This window comes from Vanellus vanellus (genome assembly GCF_965231255.1).
Source record: "Vanellus vanellus genome assembly, chromosome: 3".
In the NCBI taxonomy this organism is placed as follows: domain Eukaryota; kingdom Metazoa; phylum Chordata; class Aves; order Charadriiformes; family Charadriidae; genus Vanellus; species Vanellus vanellus.
The window spans coordinates 67511706-67530989 of record NC_138907.1 but is presented as its reverse complement, the minus strand read 5'-3'; the positions used below and the strand labels follow the sequence as shown (position 1 = coordinate 67530989).

Genomic DNA, 19284 nt, shown 5'->3' with positions numbered 1-19284 from the left:
AAGTGACTGTTTTGCCCTCGTACGCAGGTATTTAGTTCCCATTAATGTCACCGTGAGCCATGCACGTGTATCAAAGAGAAATACCCCCCTGGCTCATTTCGCAATGCCACAGTGCTTGGAATTCAGTCACTGACTTTACACTCGCAGACGACTCTCTGATTGCTCAAGATACTACTTTTTTTTTTTTTTTTTTTTTTTTTTTTTTTTTAAGAACACCAGTTAGGAAGGAATTTTTAAAGGATCGGGACCAGGATATATTTCAGATCAAAATATTGCAACTTTTTTGCAAGCCAGACCACTAACATTCACGATAGCCTCAAAAAAAAATCTGAATTAACTTTTTATGCACAAAAAGAAAAAGTTTAAGGAATTTATTGATCACAGCTGACAGGTATCTATGCAAGGAAGGAATTATCTGGCAACAGATGGGCCTATAATAATATTAATGTCCTCACCACCTGGCTTCTAATCTATGCTTTTTGTCATTAGATCATAAAGCACTTTATGAATGAGGTCAAACATCTAGTGGGAAAAGGCAGAATAAGATGTAATGGTTGGAAGCCAAAGCCAAACAAATAAAAGCATGAAATAAGGCACACTCCATTTGTTCTTTTATCAATCTCAACAGCAGGTGATGAACAAAACCAGGAATTTGCCTGCAAACATGATATTCTCCATCACTTGTTGTCACAAAAGGAGGATCTCAAATATGTCACAGTTCAAAAAAAATTACAAACTCAAAATAATTTAGGTGAGGTTGTTTGCCTTCTGAATACAGTAAGGGAAGAAAACAAGGTGAACACATAAATGCCTCTTTCCCCTGAAACTCTACCCATCTACTGTGTTTCCCACTGGCTCCAGCCTACCCACTTAGTCAAGCAAATACTTTCTGGATGCCTGGAGAAAACTGCTCCCAAAATGGTTGTTTTCACCTACAGCTCATGGTCCAGTTTCAGATTTGGTAGGCGTTAAACAAATAAAATCCTTACCATCTCTCAAATGCACATGAAATGAGCCAGATTTTTTTGCCCACGTCATAACAAGCTACTGAAGCCTCAAACCTGCAGTGCCTAATGTTACCTGATGCCTTCAGTAGGCATCAGATTTGTAAGCCAAAGACTCAATGTCCCGGTAGAGTAACCTGATGTCCAACAACCCAAAGCACATCTCTGCTGGAATTTAAGCACATGGGCAGGTCAAGCAGCGAGATTCTGCACTGCCCTCAACTGAAGTCAACGCAGCCCATGTGCAATACCACTTCCAAGACGTCAGGTCTACTGACCAGATGTTTTTAGAAACCTGAAGGTGTAGGGAAGGGCTACAAAATGACTAATCATCTTTTTAAACCAATCAATGCATCCTAGTCACAGTTCTGCCATAGGCTGCTGCCACAGATGGGAAAAAAAATGAACACACCGCACACCTCAAACCCAATTACTTGAACTTTTAAAAAGTTCTTGAATTCTTTGGCACGTCTGCCTCCCCCAGATCACATATTTTCAATTTTGCTAAAAAAAAAAAAAAACACCTACCTGAGTTCCACTGTTCTGCAACTGCTCTTTGGAAAAAAAATGCTGCTGGTACAGCATCCACTCGGTCACTTACTGCTTGCCTCAATGGTCTGGTCTGAAAACCCTTCAGAGCAGAGACCACATGTATGCCTGTGTGGTATGTACAACAGGGTCTTCTCCCTGAGTGAGCATTTGAGATCTATCGCAGAACTAATAATATATCTAGAAAGAAGGTGTTGATTATTCAGAACGGCCTGTACAACATTAGCAGATGACAGAACCCCTATTGCTCAGACAGCTGCAGCCTTAGCCGTTGAGCCCTGCCCAGCCCAACACACCCAAAGGTTTCAAAGCCCTGCATTACTTCAACACACACTTTTAAACTTCACGGTTGAGTAACTTTGCAAGCGAAGTCCAGTCCTACAGGGAATCACAGGCCTACACAAACAAACCAAAGTCCAAAAAGAGATAATGGCTTGAGCAAAGGGCAGAATGCGGATGCAGGGGGAAAAAAGGAAGAAAGCAAGATAAATAAGGTCCACACTTTGAGATCTGAACTATCCTGCTCAGCACAGTTGCTGCAGAGGAAAATGAGTGCCGGTTACGTGCTCTCAGTGTTTGTGAAGGAGCTGCCTGGCTACGTTCTCTTTGCTGGGATCTTTATGCCCGTGACTTTACTTCTGCTGCTGCTAATCGCCTACTTCAGGATCAAACTATTAGAAGGTGAGTCAGGATGTGGGGGAAATGAGTGGGTTGGCAGAAAAAACTTGTCGTTCAACAGGCTACAGTTAGGCTTCTACCATTAACTGAACTGAGGAGAACTATGATCATAATTTTATGAAGCTGTACTGCATTTTAGACCATCTTCTATTTGAAAAATGTTACAGGAATTTGTTTAGAACTTGGATTGGACCCTCACTTAAAACTCCATAGTTTTACATACCATACTATGGAAGACTTTACTATACTGCACTATAGAAGGGGTAACCAAAATGGAGAAAGAGAACAAGGTAGTTAAAGTACAGATCATTTTTCTCTGTGCTTTCATCGTGCAAGTCTTCAGTGAGACAGGTAACAGCAGTTACACCCTATAAGTAGTTGGTTATTGAGTACACGTCTGTGTTCTTTCAAAGGTATGTATCTGCATTTGCTTTGTACCTAAATGCACATTTGCCATGTTGCTTTTCCTATTTTAAAATCAGCTCATACTCACTTCAAAAAAAAAAATCTATCTTCAGAGTAAAACCAAAACAAGAAACATCCCCACCACCCAAGTAAATGCACCGTGAGTGCAACACACCTGGTACTGCAAACTGAGGCTGCTCACACAGCCTGACCGGTCCCGCACAGAAAAGACTACACCCGTAGCAGGCAGGGAGTTTCTTTTAGAAGGGAAACCCCTGTACGTCAGACCATCCAGTGTTAATGGGATGATCTTCATGCCTTCCAGGTTTGGGTCCCAAATGCAGATTCACATGTGCTCTGCTCTCGTTTTAGGCTTCTGGCTGCCAAGGCCAGCCCTGGCGCACGTTCAGATCAGAGTCCTCCTCTGTTCTTTCCTTCAGCCCTTCCAAAACATGTTCTTGCAGACACTGGGCTAAGCTTGTTCTTCAGATTAGCTGCCTTTCAAACCTTTTCTCCGTAGGGAGTGTCAGGGGAGCTAAGATGACATCCTAGATTTCCTGTGTAAACTTCAGACGCTTCTTGGTACAGCTTGGTGAGAACCCCCTGCCTGGGACAACGGTCCACAACGCACTTTCTACAGGTTTCAGCTCTGGCAGCTCACCCGTGGCCTCAAAAGCGGAGACTTGGATAGGGCAGACAGGACAATCCTGACCACAGGACTCTGCAGATAAGCGGACACGTTCACCCCGACCCGGCCTGAGGTGCATCAGCCCCCCAGGAGAAGGCCAGATTTACCCACTGGTGCAAGGCTAGGGAAGAACCCTTACCTAGATGCCACATCAAGCCCTGTCATTTCCGCATTCATTAAGCTTGCTCTACCCCGCAGCCTTCTGAAATCTTGAGAACCAGGCAATTTAACACAATTCCATAAAGTAAGAAAGGTCAAACATACCCAGAAAGGTAGAGTGAATTCACTTCCTACGTTGTATAACATCTCCAGGCATTTAGGCCCGAGGCTTTAACAGAGAGGAAGGGTGTCTGTTTGCATACAAGCGTACACCGCAAGTTGCCTTCGGGCTGCTAAAACTCAAACATTTCCCGTTCAAGATGTGCTTTCAGATGCTGAGTTAATCAGCTTGGAAGGCTGTTCTGCATGCCTAATCCAGCTCTGCCTCCGGTTATAAATTATCCTTAGAGCAAGGTGCTGACAGTTTTTCACACACTAGTAAACAACTACCAAAAAATGGTGTGGTACCCAAATATCGTACAATTCAGTATCTATGAGGGAATAGGAAGGCTAAGTATTGAGAGCCCTTTCTTGAAAAAGATTGAAATGGAAACTAATGAAATTATTGCATTAGACTTTAGATAAAAGCGAGGATTCTCCCTTTCAGCAAATAACTATCTCCATGTCCATCTGTGATAGTTAGATGTTAGTTATTATGAAACAATACCGAGATATTACTGACTCATTCTTATCTGGTGATGCTCTTGCTTTTCTATCCCGGCTAGGAACGAGCAAAACAGGAAAAGCAGGTGGGTTACAGATCCCATCGGCTCAGGCATTTTGTTGAGGCTCAGACAATATTTCCCTCAGAAGAGCCTGTCTTAAAATCCCCACAGATGTTCGCATTCATGCTTCGTGAGCAACTGCTGAACCAAACTGGCCTGCCCTATTTCACAGTGCCCAATTCGTCTCTCGCTGCACTTTCTGCAGGTCTGTAAATAATCTGCAGAACCAGATGTTCTTAAAGCACAGAATTTTTAGCTCTGGATTTGTAGTGAGTTTAAGGAAGTAACGATTTCCTAAATTTGCTGAGATTAGCAATCAAGGCTTTACGAGAGAGAGGTGAATGGAGTGGTTGGCAGACTAATTTGCCAAAGGAATATTGCTCTCCCTTTCATAACTGAGAAGGATGCTTGAAAGGAATCACCTGGCTGTTCAATGCCTCAGGGAAGGAGTCTCTCAGTTTGCAGATCACAGGTGCTCTGGCTGGGATTCTCACATCTCTCAGGACGATGCGAGAAGAATTCCTGTCTACTTTGGGCATTGCAGTCCCAGCTCTACCTCTAAGCCCTTCTTTTGCTTGATCTGAGGCTGCCAGAGCCCAACCTGCCTCACAGGCCTCCAGCCAACCCACACAAATCATCCTGAGCGGCTCTCCCTGGACAGGCGAGCGGAGCCAGCTTCAGCTTGAGACCATCGGGTGAGGAAAAACAACTAACCACAGATAAGTGTGACAAGAGACTCATTTAAATTCCAACCCTCCCTCTAGGACAAAATCTCAAAAATTCTGCAGGCTTTAGGTGCCCATTTCCTTAGATCTCTTAAAAAAAAAAAAAACAAACCTCAAAAAAAAACAAAAACCAAACCAAATTTGCATTACTAAAAGGAAGGCTGTCTTGTTTCATTGTCAAATAAGCATTTCATTCTCTGTGCAGCAAGAGAGAGGCTCTGTGTAAATATATGAAAACCCACCTTAATATCATCCCTCCTAGATTCCTCAAAACTAAAACTAACAAACAAACCAGCGCACCTTTCCCCTAAACAACTAGCAATGATGATGAGGGAAGCTAATATCCCATGACAGTGTTTTGTGCTAAATAGGCTTTTTTCTTTTTTTTTTTTTTTTTTGGTCTTTTCTGTTTCCCCATCCCACTCCAAATATTCTCCAAACGTCTGACGACACCGTGCTGTTTGCAGATGCCGGGTTATGGGGGCAGAGAACATTCTTCTGTTTGGTTTGTACCACAGGCAGCATCAGGAGGATCGGGCCAGTTTGAGGCTTTCATGGCACCACCACAGAAAAGCAGGACACAAATTGCCAGTACAAGCTAACTGCTCTCCTTGCTGTTGTTTAAGGGTATTATTCTGATTGAAAGCAAATGAGACGCAAATGAGAATAGAGTGTTTCAGTTGATGTCAACAGAGTTTGTGTTAGTGCTTCACTGGGCGCAGGCACAGTCCCAATCTTACACTCAGAAGACTTCTAGGAGCTTTATACCCTGATACTAACATGCCACTTAAGCACCTTCCATTTAATAAGATTAGTCCTTGCTAATATGTGCCAGCTCCTTTTCTTTATAAAAATTCACCACTGCAAATTAGCACATTCTTATGGAATTGTGTGTTGTTTGGTTTATTTTTCAGTTGATGAGGAACTGGCCATGGCACAAGACCCCATGAAGGACCTCCTGAATTACCGTGGCCGGTGGCAAAAACCCAGGAGATCTGGACAAAAAGAGAAGAAATACAGGAACCAAAGGACATTTAAGGGAGTCTCACGTCTCGGGAAGCGAGCTTAAACCCCGTACTCAGCTCAGCAGGTTTGAAAATAACCACCTGTAGATAAATACCATGGAGGCAAACAAAACGGAGAGAAGAGATTAGTGCTGTGCCGTACAAATGAAACAGCTGCTGCCGTCCAAAAAGGTCTTGTAACAGTTTTGCTTTCTCACATAAGGCCAAGTATGCAGCACTTTATGTAACTCACTGGACACCAGAGACCTCCTGCAATGTACTGTATCGACACAGGATTTGGGGGCAGGGAAAGCACCTTGCTCACTAGCCCCTCCTGAGCCTACTGAGAAAGGAGGGATACAACAAGCTCCTGAGAGCGCTGAGCTGGCATATACAAGGAAGGCAGTCTTATTAAATTGAAGATGCGTAAACAGCAAGTTCCTATCAAGCACTGACATCTAGAACATTGAGAAAGAACTGACTTTTTTTTTAGCTTGTGAAGTCTGGGAAAGACTGTAGGCTTTGTAAAGTCTGCTTTCCATAGGATTTGGAAGCAAAATATAACAGTGACGGGAAACAAAAGGACTTTTCTCTGCCAAATTTTGAAACCATGAAAAGATTCAGTCAGTATTCTGTAAAGTAGTTATTCTTCTAGTTTAAGGACACATGGGTGATTTCTCAAATAATAAAAAAAACCACAATGTAAGTACGGAGTTTTCTTTTTCGCCTGTCATTTGTCACACATTAAAAAAATTGGTGCCCCCCTATTAGCTGTACATCTACAATTTTTAGTGCATCTCAGATTGGCTGTGGCAGACGGCCCACAAAAACACAACTCAAACTGTTTGAAAGTACTGTACCTCTCTGTTTCTGGCTCTCAAGTTCAAACCCAAGCTGATGAAGAATGAGAAGTGACTGTCATTACTGTCCCTGTGTGCTAGCAACTGCTGTCTGCAATTGCCTTTCATTACAGCTATTTGTCATTACCCACCCTGCAAGAACAGAGTGGCTCATGCCTTGTCTGAGATTATGCGTGGTTTTGCACAATTTCAGTTCTCATAGACTTTTAAGAACTCTTTTGAATCATTTTATGAAAACACTAATGAGGCTATGACCACAGGATTGAGAAACGCTATTTATCAAAGTCTATGAGAAGAAAATAGGAGTCAAACAGAAAGCACCTCTCCTATACGTAACAGTCCTCTATCCCATTTTAATACTATCCTATTTTTAAAAATACATAATTCGTCACACTTGTTTAACATCTATACAAATAACATAGAATACATTGCATTGAACAAGCGAAGAGCCAATTGTTTGTTACTTGGAAAGAGCATTTTTATAGTAAAAGTAAAGGTGAGGATACTTAAATTCAAGTACCTATAATCTGATCTAGTAGTCTCTATTTAGGTTCCTGAAAGAATTCCCTCTGTTTGAAAGTGCAAAGTACTTTGTAGTTCATTTGAAATCAGCAGAAGGTGCTGGGTGGAAAATGCCAGGCAGGGATTCAGAAGTCACAGCACTAACACGAACAGCAGAAGTTAAATACGAGATAGACATACGGACTTTGACTTCAAAGACCACAATCCTGTAAGAGAAGCACAGCAAAACCTGCAAGAGCAAAGATAGTAAAAACAAGTTTATCTCAGTCAGCGGGCAGAGGAATCTGCAGTTAATTGCTGGGCTCCCCACCCCCAGCTGGTGATTCACTCCAGATGCCCATTAACAGGTTCTCTGTGTGTTTCAAGATGCCCCACCTGCCATCATGCCAGAAGTGCTTTCTTCTGATTTTACTTTTTGTATGGACTTCCTCCTCCCAGTACGAGAAAGGCGTGCAGTCCTTCAAGTGCTTAAACTTCACACCAGAGATTTCATTTGACTAGCAAGAAACACGACGCGTTTCACAGAGCAAAAGGGAAGAAGCACTCCGAAGGCAGCTCTCAAATAGGAAATCACAATAACTCCCCATCACCCAGCTGCTGAGTGGACCTTTCATTCATAGCTGCTCGGGACACTGGGGAGAAGCTGCTCCCCAAGCTCCTCTCATACCTGGACTTTTACATCGCCTGGCAGGCCTGGTGCAACATAGTCCAAAGCAGCCCATGCTTTCTTTACACCACGTACATCCAGACTTGACTGTAAAGGCAGAGTCTCAAGAGATCTCAGTGTTGGTCTGCTCCTTCCTCTAGTTGAACTCTGCTCTTGTACTTTAAGCGCTGCCAATAAGCAACCAAATAACGCTGCTCTCATTGAAAGATCCATCACAGTTCCATGAAAGCAGTGATGATGGAAGAGAATGTGATGCTTTGTTTAATTTTTAATGCTACTAAGCCTAGATCTGTGTCATTATGTAAAATATTTAAGGTTCACTAAAAAAATAACAAGAAACAGTTATTATGCAGTGTCAGAAGTGTATTTATGAATACTTACATGACACAGAGATTGAGACACCAAGATGTAATACATAGAGATTCTTAAGGAAAGTGGTCTTAACTCATATAGCTATTATTAACAGAGATAAAAAGGTCTGTTCCTCTGGTTACACAGTTTCTTCAGTGCCAATGTTCCAGTAGGTTATGATGTTAAAGATCAAACACACAGCAGGCAGTAGAGATCCAAAAGTTAAAGCCAGGTATAGCACAGAGGTAAAACATGGTGTCTAAGGAAGAGAGATCTGAAAGTTTGATTCTAATGATCCACCTCTGCCTACACCTAGAAAAACCAAAGTATAGAATCAATGAGTTCGACCTCTTGGCCTGCTACCACGACTCTGCTCTGTACCTTTCCAGAGGTATGTTATCGATAGGATGAGGGGTAATGGATTTAAACTGGAAGAAGGTAGATTTAGGTCAGGTATTAGGAAGAAATTCTTTACTGTGAGAATGGTGAGACACTGGAACAGGTTGCCCAGAGAAGTTGTGGATGCCCCATCCCTGGATGTGTTCAAAGCCAGGCTGGATGGTGCTTTGGAGCAACCTAATCTAGTGGGAGGTGTTGGAACTAAGTGATCTTTAAGGTCCCTTCCAACCTAAACCATTCTATGATTCTATTTCATCAATTGCTATTGAAGTGTCTGACAACTTCCTCAGAAGCAGCTGGCACAGATCCTTGCAACATGCAGGACATACTGCCAACTGATGCAGTGTCCTGGGCTACGAAAAGTTCCTGTTTTTCTACACAATCCTTAGATAACAAATTTTTGCTTTCTAAGTAGACTAGTTGCTTTGAAGTGAGAGAGGCCATTCTTCAGCCGCACCAGTGAAATGATTGTTTACCTGAGTACATCAACTTCTGTGATATTGATATTGTTAAAGAAAACCTTTAAATGGTCTCTGTAATATATCCTTTCCTCTTCTATTAACTACAATCTACACAATCCTTTGCAGGGAAGTTGAGACAGCTGCTGCAAAGAACCGACTTTTTACATTTAAGAAAGATGCTGCCACGAGAAAAGCAGTGATCTTGGACATTGATCAGAGGCTAATGGAACTGTCACACACGCACACGTACACAATTCCAAACACTTATTCCCCCACCACCCAAGAAGAGACTGGCCTGGACCACGTGTAAAGATAGAGAACTGAAGTTTTTAGCAAGCCTTACCACAACATAAAATTGATTTGTCGATTTAACAAAATGACTGAGAATAGAGAGATTTAAAAATATTGAAAAGTGGTATCACTATTTAACTGCACTTTACTGTAAAATGGTGGTATGGATACTGAAGAGAATACTATGCAGTTACACGGGATGCCCTTGACACAAGCGCTTATTGAGCTGTAATTGCTAACATGTAGGAGGATCTGACATTCAACACTCAGTAACATGTCATGAAAATCCTCAGGCCTTGCTATTTTCAGTTCCATTACTGAAGTGTCAAGAAATATCTGTTTTCATGGTACCGGCATGAAACACAGCCTGGTATCTTCCATAATTCCTTTGGATAGGAAAAATATATATTTAAATAACACCATAGAACTAAGTCTTTGCCTAGATAAATTATAAAAGCATTCTCTCAATATATATGAAAACAGTGATTGCAAGGAAATAATTTGCCTTCAATTACTGTTATCCCTGAGGAGTCCTCTGTCTTCCTGTCACTAGCAATAATGCGAAGTGAGGATTCCATTCCATCTACAACCAGTAAGCACATTTAAAACCTTGCTGCCTATCTGTGATTGCTTCCTCTTCCCGTCCCAGAGCAGAATGTAAAGTCTCAACATTTAAGTAGGAAAGGTACAGAGAAATGTGATAAAAATGATAAAAGAATTGTGGAATAGCTTTTGGCTGGGGAATGACTGAAGAGAGAATGACAGTTCGGTGTCTCTTCTAGTATCTGCAGTGGTGCTATCAAATGAAGCTGGCGGAGGCAGGTTCCAAAGAAATGAAAAGTATTATTTTTTTCTTAAGACACATGGAATGGTGAAAGTGCCTGCCAGAGGGATTTTTTAAAAAGCAAATAGCCAAAAATCCACAGAGGCAGGAAAATCTGACAGATCAGTAAGTCTTTGAAAATTGCTGAAAGCTGGAAGAGTATTTGGGAATGTACTACTTTCCAGTACAGCACTTATTCTTACGCACACCCCTAGGCAAGTACCAGTAGCCTCAGAGAGGGGAATCTGGCAGTGTTAGTCATTTAGCCCGGCCCAGTACAGCCACTCACATATACTTACCTCCAAAAACTCTTGTAAGATTTGCTTCATGCCAAACAGAATAATTTAACACTACAGGGATTAGCAGCATTTCTGATGCTTGTAATTTGTACTAATATTACTAATCCAAGTTATCTTTTTTCAAGTGCAGTATTAAAAACCCCAAACAACTGACAAGTCTGAAAATCAAAAGTTTCAAACCTTCCAGAGCCGTAGTCAGGTCAACGGTGCAGGACAGCAGCTCCACCTCCACAGTTTACGTGCCTAAAAGCTGAGAAGCTCCCACTGCATCCTGGCCAAGGGTACAGTTAATTGTCCTCCTGATCACTATCAAATCTCACAAACTCTGCCCTCTGTCACAGTATTTAATTTATTTTATTCCATCTAGTTGATATTTTGTGTGGCCAAACTACAAGTTGCCATTCAGCTTGAGTTGTCAAATAGAAGGATACTTCAAGAAACACTTTGCACTGTAGTTGCTCATAGCTTTGAACAATAAATATTAAAAAAACCAAACAAAACCAAAACCAACAAAAAAACAGTCTGTCACCAGAGTTGCCTGCTTGTCCCTTATGAAACCTTAATCTAGGAAGCAATCTGTAGAACAATTCCAACATTTATTATGAACCCTTAGGTGATCATGATTAAAAAGAAATATGTATTGAGTGTTTTTGTGTAGGATCCACAAGACTAATTTTTCTCAGTATTTAAACAGAATTAATTACTGCAATATCTTCTCATTAAATGGGCCTGTAATTGTATTTGAAATTGCCTATGTATTATAAAGCCAGCTTGTGAAGTGCCTTGAGAACAATTTCTTTTCGTGCATGTTGCAGTTTTTGCTACAGATATATTGTATAAAAAAAAGTGACAATGAAAACTCAGACTTGCACAATATTCCAGAACATTTGAATAATTACGTACAACCATAATCTGTAAAACTTGACTATTTTTAGGACTGATCACACTCAGGGCTTCAGTTTTTCTGCATGACAACGATTGTTTAATTAGTACACGTTTAATCAATGGAAGTGATAGCTATGCACAAGCTATGCTGACCTGAAAGAACTATTAATTTTTCCCTAACAAAAGGTTCTAATTACTATTTGAAGATATGCAGTTCTCAGCGAAAGCAGTATTTTTCAGGAATATTATATTTGCAGTTTTAAGGATTAAATACAATTGCAATAAAAACCAATATTGATCTAGTGTCTAACAAATCAGAAAGATCCGAATCAATAAAGAGCTGAATACACTTTCTGCCTACCAAATGAGTTCTGCAACTAATACTACACCATATCAAAAATACCTCAAAAAATTTATAAAGCTTTTTCTTACACATTTTTGTAAGAAAAATCCATTAAGACATCCCCTTAAATGCATATATCTCCCTTTTGACCTCCACTTACATATGCCAAACTTGTCGCTTCCTTGGCAACCTCCCAACTCACGCACAGTGCTGTGATAGTGTTCCTGTGTTATTAGGCTGGGTGGGGTTCTCTTCCCCTTTTTGAAAGGCAGAATTTCTCAGGTTTTGATGAAAAGCGGGGCAGAATGTTACCTGCTATTTTTCAGGGTAATGCGGGATTGAGAAAACCTATATGCATATATAAATCATCATCTTGGTTACTGTTGTCTTACGTTATCAAAATTGTATGGAGCCAAAACTCAGGAATTTCTGTTAAGCAACCATGCTGACAGATGGCAGCTATCTAAACTGAGAATAGCACCAAAAATACATTGCTCAGAAGTGAAAAAGAACATACTGAGAAGTATTATGACTTGTTTTGTTACTTGAAGATCAGAGTACAACCTAACTCAATGAACTCAGCAGAACCACTTGCAGACTGAGGGGCATTTTTACTGGTGCCGTGCTGTCCAAATCTTGTCTTTTTTGGCATCTGAAGATTTCTTCCCTGAACCACAGAAACCAGGACGCTTTATTGGAAGATGTCTAAGGAACACTGATACTTTAGTATCAGTATTAGGAGCCAGATAATTGTGCCACCCTTCTGGTAACCCTGGAGACTACTGGTATCAATTCCTTCTTTTCATGGTTCTGTGGCCTCTAGAATTGCATTTCTCATAACTGACTTGCTCACTTAAAATATCTTCCAAGTTTATGTCTGAGTGCCAAAAGTCATACAGAGAATAAACAACTTTATTTTATAACAGAATTACAGAAAGCAAAATATCACTTAATACAACTTCAAGCTGCTATAAATCTAATTTGGCATTTTAACTATACACAGAGTCAACAGGAAAAAAAAAAACCTGAAACAACCCCCCCTGCAAGAACAAAATAAAAATAAGATCCAAAATAATTAACAGGTTTTCTCAATGGCAGTCTCAAATGATGGTACTGTCTTGTGAATGGAGTCCATCGTACACTTTTACTCAGTATCCTAAAAACCTGCATCAACCATTAGATGAAGCATCTCAAACATATACCTTCTCAATAACAGAAATGTCAGTTCTAACACAGAGAGAGTGAGGTTTAATAGAAAGCAAGCATTCTACACATGTATTCAAATAATGGAAGTGCTGAAGTTTGGACACAGTAAGAAAAAAAGCACTAAGGTTTTAAGCTGCCTAGGTCATCTCTTGTTGGAAGAAGAGAAAGATATTTTGTTCTTCCTTCTTTCCTTATCTGGAATGCTGCAGACAGCAAAACGTCTGCAAGAAGTTGAGCATTGGCACCAAAGTGCAAAAAGAACACAGTGCTCAGTCAGAAGAAATGTGTCTGCAACTCCTTCTCCTCTACAGACTGCCACACCATCTCTGCTCCACAGAGAGGAGAACCTTAGAACAGAAAGAGTTACAGAGATATCAGTATAAAATTTATCCAAAGAAATATATTTTTTCAAATTTTAGGAAATGTTGTAGTTTTATAAAAATCTTTGTTATGTGATACCATATATTTACCTGAATAATCTGCAAAAAAAAAAAAGAAAATAAACAAAAAAAATGTAAATTATTCCAGTAAGAGATTTCACTTGAAATATTTGGAAAAACCTATATCTAAATTAGTTAAGATCCCCCTTCCTGCACAATTACCACCTGCTCCAGTGAACAATGTCTTCCAGACTTTTTTGTTCACTTTCATATAATTAAGAATCAGCTTCAAAAATACAAGTACTTGTGCAAAAGAAGATCATACCCTCTAAAACTCCATTTTAAAAAAAAATCTAAGATTGTTAAGAAGTGGTTATAAAAAAATAAACAAGAAAGGTTGTAAGGGAATATCGACCAAAGATGTTAAAATGGAGTTTGGTATTGGCATTTAAGTCTTGAACGTCTGGTCACCATTGCCAGGCTTGGTGAATTCGGTAGTGTAGTGACAACTTGGAATGATTACAGTTCTTCATGGTCATGATCACAGTCAGTATCATTTTTACTTCTGGAAGAAAAAGGAGGAGGAAAATTATATAAGCATTCATAACGGATACTATGTGAATGTCACATCAGAGTCAAAAAGCAATTTTTTCCACATAGGTTATTTTTGGGGAAGGTTATTTCATAAAAAATAGGTGCATTAACTGAAGCCCCCTTCAATCATGAGGTAAAGAGTAATTCAGTTTCTATCAATGCTTTTCTTGCTCTAGTATATTTTTCCCTCCCCAAAATTCTCATAGTATTTTAATACTCATTTCTTGCACAGTTTACTGAAAATTTTAATCCACAATGTAGTGCATAAATCAAATATGGTATTTGTTCAATTCATAATCCCTCAGAATCAGAGTGTAATATCTCTCACTTTTATTAGAGAAAACAAGTCTAAACAAACAATACTGCGGTAGTCATCGGGGCAGAGCTTTCATCACTTTAGAAACAACTAATCAAGAGTCATGGCACGATTCCACTGCCTAAAGAAAGTTGTCTAGAGCTGTTTCTGCAGTCCCACCTGCCCTTCAGTTCCTGCTACAAGAGGGTATAGGTCTTTTGGTGGTTCAAGCTGCAGACAGATATTCAAGGCACTTCAGGTGGCCTGTGTTTAGGCAACTGAAATTTTTCCTTAATGTTTAGCTGAAAGGCATCACCAGTCAATCAAGTCACCAGGTCTTAAACACAAAAGTGTGGTGAAATGTCTTCATTTTAGTCCTCTTTTACTCTCTACAAGTGTTTCAGACCAAGAGTTGTAAAGCAACTGGCAAACTCAGACAAGAACATCTGACACTCTCTGATACACTGCAGACACCATTCCACAATGTATTTAATTCTCAAAAAAGAAAAAAAAAAACACCCTTAGCAGACAGAAGAAATTCTTTGAATGTTTTTTTCTGAATAAAATTTTTACAAAGTAGCTAAAAATTTGATGAAGGAACAGAATCAACTTTGCAGTCAGTCACTAATGTAGAAAATGTGGTGCAAACCTGCAAACACCGTTTCTTCCTCCCATGACACAGTCCCTTCAAGAAAGATGTTGTAATTACTCATATGGGATAGATTATGTTTAACGCTGATTTGCAAGATACTTTTCTGGATTAAGGTAGCATGAAGAAACTGGCACATTCTACACATATGTAACAGAGGAGGCAACCCCTGTTCCCAGGATGTTTATATTCACACTGATAAATAATAAATGAAAAATGTGATGGTAGCACATAATTGTAATAGTAAATCCTTGCAAATCAAAATGATCCTTACATCCTGCTATGTAAATGCTGAAAATATGAGGACAGTTTGATTTAATGTTGCTGTGTACCAAGGGGTCAGTGAAATTATCTAAACCACAGGTATACTTGCTACAAACTAGTAGCTCTCTCAAAAGTGATGTGGATTTTTCCAAGCCCTTTTGGAGCATTTACATGATGTGAGGACTCATCCACACATCCCTATCTCACAGCCCAGTGCAGTTCCATGTCCTCTCCTATGCTTTCAAAACAAAGCGGAAGCACATACGCTATACCCATTTTCAGTGTCACTAAGCAACAAAGCTACTAAGCAAATCCAATTGAACACCGAAATAAAGGTATGGTGAAAAAATATACAGAGATTTGTGCAGAGTTCCTAATTTTTGGTGACTTTTCCCCAGTCTTCCCTCCCAAGCAACCCCCACTTTATTATTTCCAGTTTATAACATTATATAATGTCATATTAATTAAAAACCAGTAATGTTATAACAGTAATATCCAGGTGAGTGTTGGCCTAGCACTTCAAAACTTGATCCATGTTGTTTTCCTGGTTTGTACAGGTTTGAGCAAATATTATTCATTCCTTTTTCAAACACACAATAATCTGACCAAAACTGAAGAAATTTTCAGGGGGCAGCTCAAATTTAGCTCCACTCTGATGTAAAACCTCTAGCTGCTCAGCCAGCTCAGAGGAAAACTGGCCAAAAGGTAATTCATAAACTCACATAACCAAAACAAACATTGTAGTTCTAACACAATCTGTATGAGGGCAGGAAAGACACCTGGAATCATTTTGATGGAGAAGGTGGATAAACTTCCTGTCTGCAGGCAGAAGGCAAGTATCCTACTGTTACCCTTGTAGACTTCTCCGCAGCATTTAACACCGGTTGCTCTGCGCAGTGCTGCAGGTAGCAGGAGATCAGTATAAACTCCCAGAAGAGCTGATGTGTGCAGTGATGGGAACCAACAATTCTGCCAACATCTCACAACAGAGAAAAACTCTCCTCCTAATACCTCACAACGTGCAGCTTCTAACCGATCATATACATATCAACAGTTGGCAATGTATATTAGCCATCCCTTTCCTCAGCAACATAGGTCCCTCCACTCCTACCCAGATGTTAGAGAAAAGCAAGATACTTGTAGGGGTAATAAATTGAGGCTTTAGCCTATGTCTTTCAGCTGAAAATATGCATCTGTGATCAGTGACTAGTTCAGGAAGACCCAGATTCCTCGATAATGGTCATCTTTTGTAGAGTAGCATTCAGTAGGTGCACTTCGTATCATCTCAAACTGATGCTTGCATCTTTTCTCCTCTGGATCACAGAAGTGATACCCTACAGTGAAATCTTCAGCTCTTAGGAAACTCAGGCACAGGAATAAAACTGATCTTCTCAACATAAGAAATTATCAGAATTATGTCAAATACATCCTCCTCCCTTTACAGTAGCTTACATCAAATTTGGAACCAAGCGAGTGTCTCATTTTTCATATATTCCTGGCACTTCATGAATGGTGCTCATGATACCTAGAAGTCTCCTAAAGCTGCAGGATGAAGTTTATGACAGGTAGTTTCCTTTGGTAAAAAACTTCATTTGATATGAAGGGAATGCATGCCTGTACAGGACCTAGAGCCCTCTTTTCCACAGGCCACAACCACCACTGTATAAATTACAGAACCAAGGAATTAAGAATCACAACAACTCTCATCTCTTTAAAAAATACAAAATGTATTTCTTTTACCTTGTCTCCCCCTACATTAACATTGATCAAAATGCATATTAAAAGATTAAAGTTGTACTAAAACAGATTTCCCTCTCGAAATGCTCTAGTAACACTTCTGCTCTTCTAGCTAAATACAGAAACTCATCAGTAGAAACTAAGATGTCTCCCAAAGAAGGCCGAAAACATTGCTTTTTAAACTTCATTTCTTTTTAAATCTCTCTCATTGTTATTTAACCATTCCAAACAAAATCTCTTCTTTCAATCTGAATCTACAATTAACAAAACCATCAAGTTCAAAAAATCTGAAGCTTCAGTTTCATGACATCAACCAGTGTGACAAGCAAAGGAAACCTGAAGCTTTATACACCCAAATGGTTACTGAGCTTTAAGACATTAGCCTATAACCAGTGCAACAGCAGATTTATTTAGTGTGCATTCTGATCTTTCTCTTGAATACATCAAGTAGAGATAGGGTCTTTTTTTTTTTCTTTTTTCTTTTTTTTATTCCTAGAAATTAGAGGCCTAATAGACTGACATTCTTTGAAATACCTCTTTCAACCGATAAGAGGCTTTAAAACTTGAGTTTGCAATGCATTTACCTCCTTGCCTTGAAAAGTGATAAAAGGTTAAATATTTCACTCTGCTTAGAATTAGGAATTAGCTGACTAAATTAAAATATCCAAGTGTGCCCTTTCACTGCTGGGAAGTGCACACAGTCTTCCCACTAAACAAGCAAGATGTAAGTCAAGGACTGCAACTGCACAGGTAAACAGAAAAATGTGACACATCCTTCATGTTTTGCAGAAATAGCCCAAACTCTCTTCAATATAAACTACAAAAACTTGACCACACATTTTAGGAAACACCGAGAGTATTGTGACAAAACTGGGAGACACATGCAGGAAAATTTGCAATTAAAATTAAGGTCAGATTGGACTTAAGATAAAAATTCTTACACTAACACTCTATTAGCACCTGTTTCAACTTACCATTTTGTGATAGCAAAGATGCCTCATATTTTTCAAGCCTTTTATTACAGACCACAACAGAAAATTCATGCTACATTTTCCTATGTTAATTATATACATAAGCTTACCTGAAGTATCTGCTTGCGGGCATTTTTGATTTTACTCTTCATCTTCCTCAGCAAGTTCAGTTTCTTTGTGCACCACCACTCTTGTGACAGACATATCAGGGTGCTGTTCTTTGGCTTCTTTGATTGCCTGTGCCAGGGCCTGCAAATGTATTCAAAATATGTAACTCAGCAACAGCAAGAGGGCATTCATGTGGGGCCAGAGAATGGGAGAAATTTTGGTTATAATTGTTCAGAACTCTGAATTCCTGAACTTGAGAGAGCTTGAGGTAAAAAAAAAAAACAAACAAAAAAAACAAACAACCAAAACCCAAACCCAACAAACCCTCAAAACACAAAAGCCAACCAAAAAAATCCCAACAAAACAGTATGCTAAAACCCAACCAATTTCCAGGATGTAACAAATAACCATAAAGTTATCCTGTAACTTTTCTAGCTCATTCCAGGAGACAGAAGCTATTCTTATACCCCAGAAGTTTTCGAACTTCTGCAATAGATCTAGCAAATAAAGACTTAACAAGAATGTACACAGTACAGAAAAATGTGAGTTCCCTTCAGTTTCCTGAACAAAATGGAAAGATACTTTAGGATCTGTACTAAGTATGGTACTGAAACTCTGGAAGATGATCAAACCAGAAATTTCTCAGCACAAGAATCTCCTTTATTCCTTTTTACTAGTTTAAGAGAACTTTCTCTAGCTTAACTCAGGGAAGTATAAATATAAGTATTACTCAGTTTCATAAAATTTCTTAAAATGTGGAGAAGGGATTATATCTTCTTAAGACATGTATCAATATACACAGCTAGCAGTTGGACTAGATGATCATCGTAGGTCCCTTCCAACTGAAATATTCCATTCCATTCCATTCTATTCCAAGATTTACAGTCAACCACATAAGAGCACCCTGCGAGGCAGAACAGGCAAAAAGAGCACCTAGGACCTTCTATTCCTTCCCCTGAACTAAATCTTATTTCAGTGAGCTGTATTACTGGAAGGCATTCAGAGGCAACAGTAAGTTCACTGTTCACCTTAGTATCAACCACAACTGAAAAACTCCAAATATACTAAAAAGAGCAAGAAAAATATAATGCAACAAAAAAGCTTATCTTAATTTAGAAAAATGACAATTTCCTGAGCCATAGGTGGTAAGTGGGAGAAGAAATAACTAACTCTGAAGAGAGACTGGAAACACCATTAGCCACCTGAACTATTATATGGCAATGAATTTGAAGTCCTGCTAAGAAAATATGTACAGAAGATGACATAGCATGCATTGGTACAATACTAATTTTGCTGATGTAT

The 19284-nt window shown here is 39.5% G+C and overlaps 1 protein-coding gene across 1 annotated transcript in view; it reads right to left on the bottom strand.

Moving 5' to 3' along the window:
- Positions 1–12672: 12672 nt before the first annotated feature.
- Positions 12673–19284, bottom strand: part of EPB41L2 (erythrocyte membrane protein band 4.1 like 2) — a 125764-nt gene continuing 119152 nt past the window's right edge. The window contains exons 21-22 of the mRNA XM_082480852.1: positions 17985–18123; positions 12673–13929 (exon numbers count right to left, since the gene is read on the bottom strand). Of these exons, the coding sequence (XP_082336978.1) occupies positions 18016–18123 (108 nt within the window). The 3' untranslated portion in view covers positions 12673–13929; positions 17985–18015. The remainder of the gene's footprint in view (positions 13930–17984; positions 18124–19284) is intronic.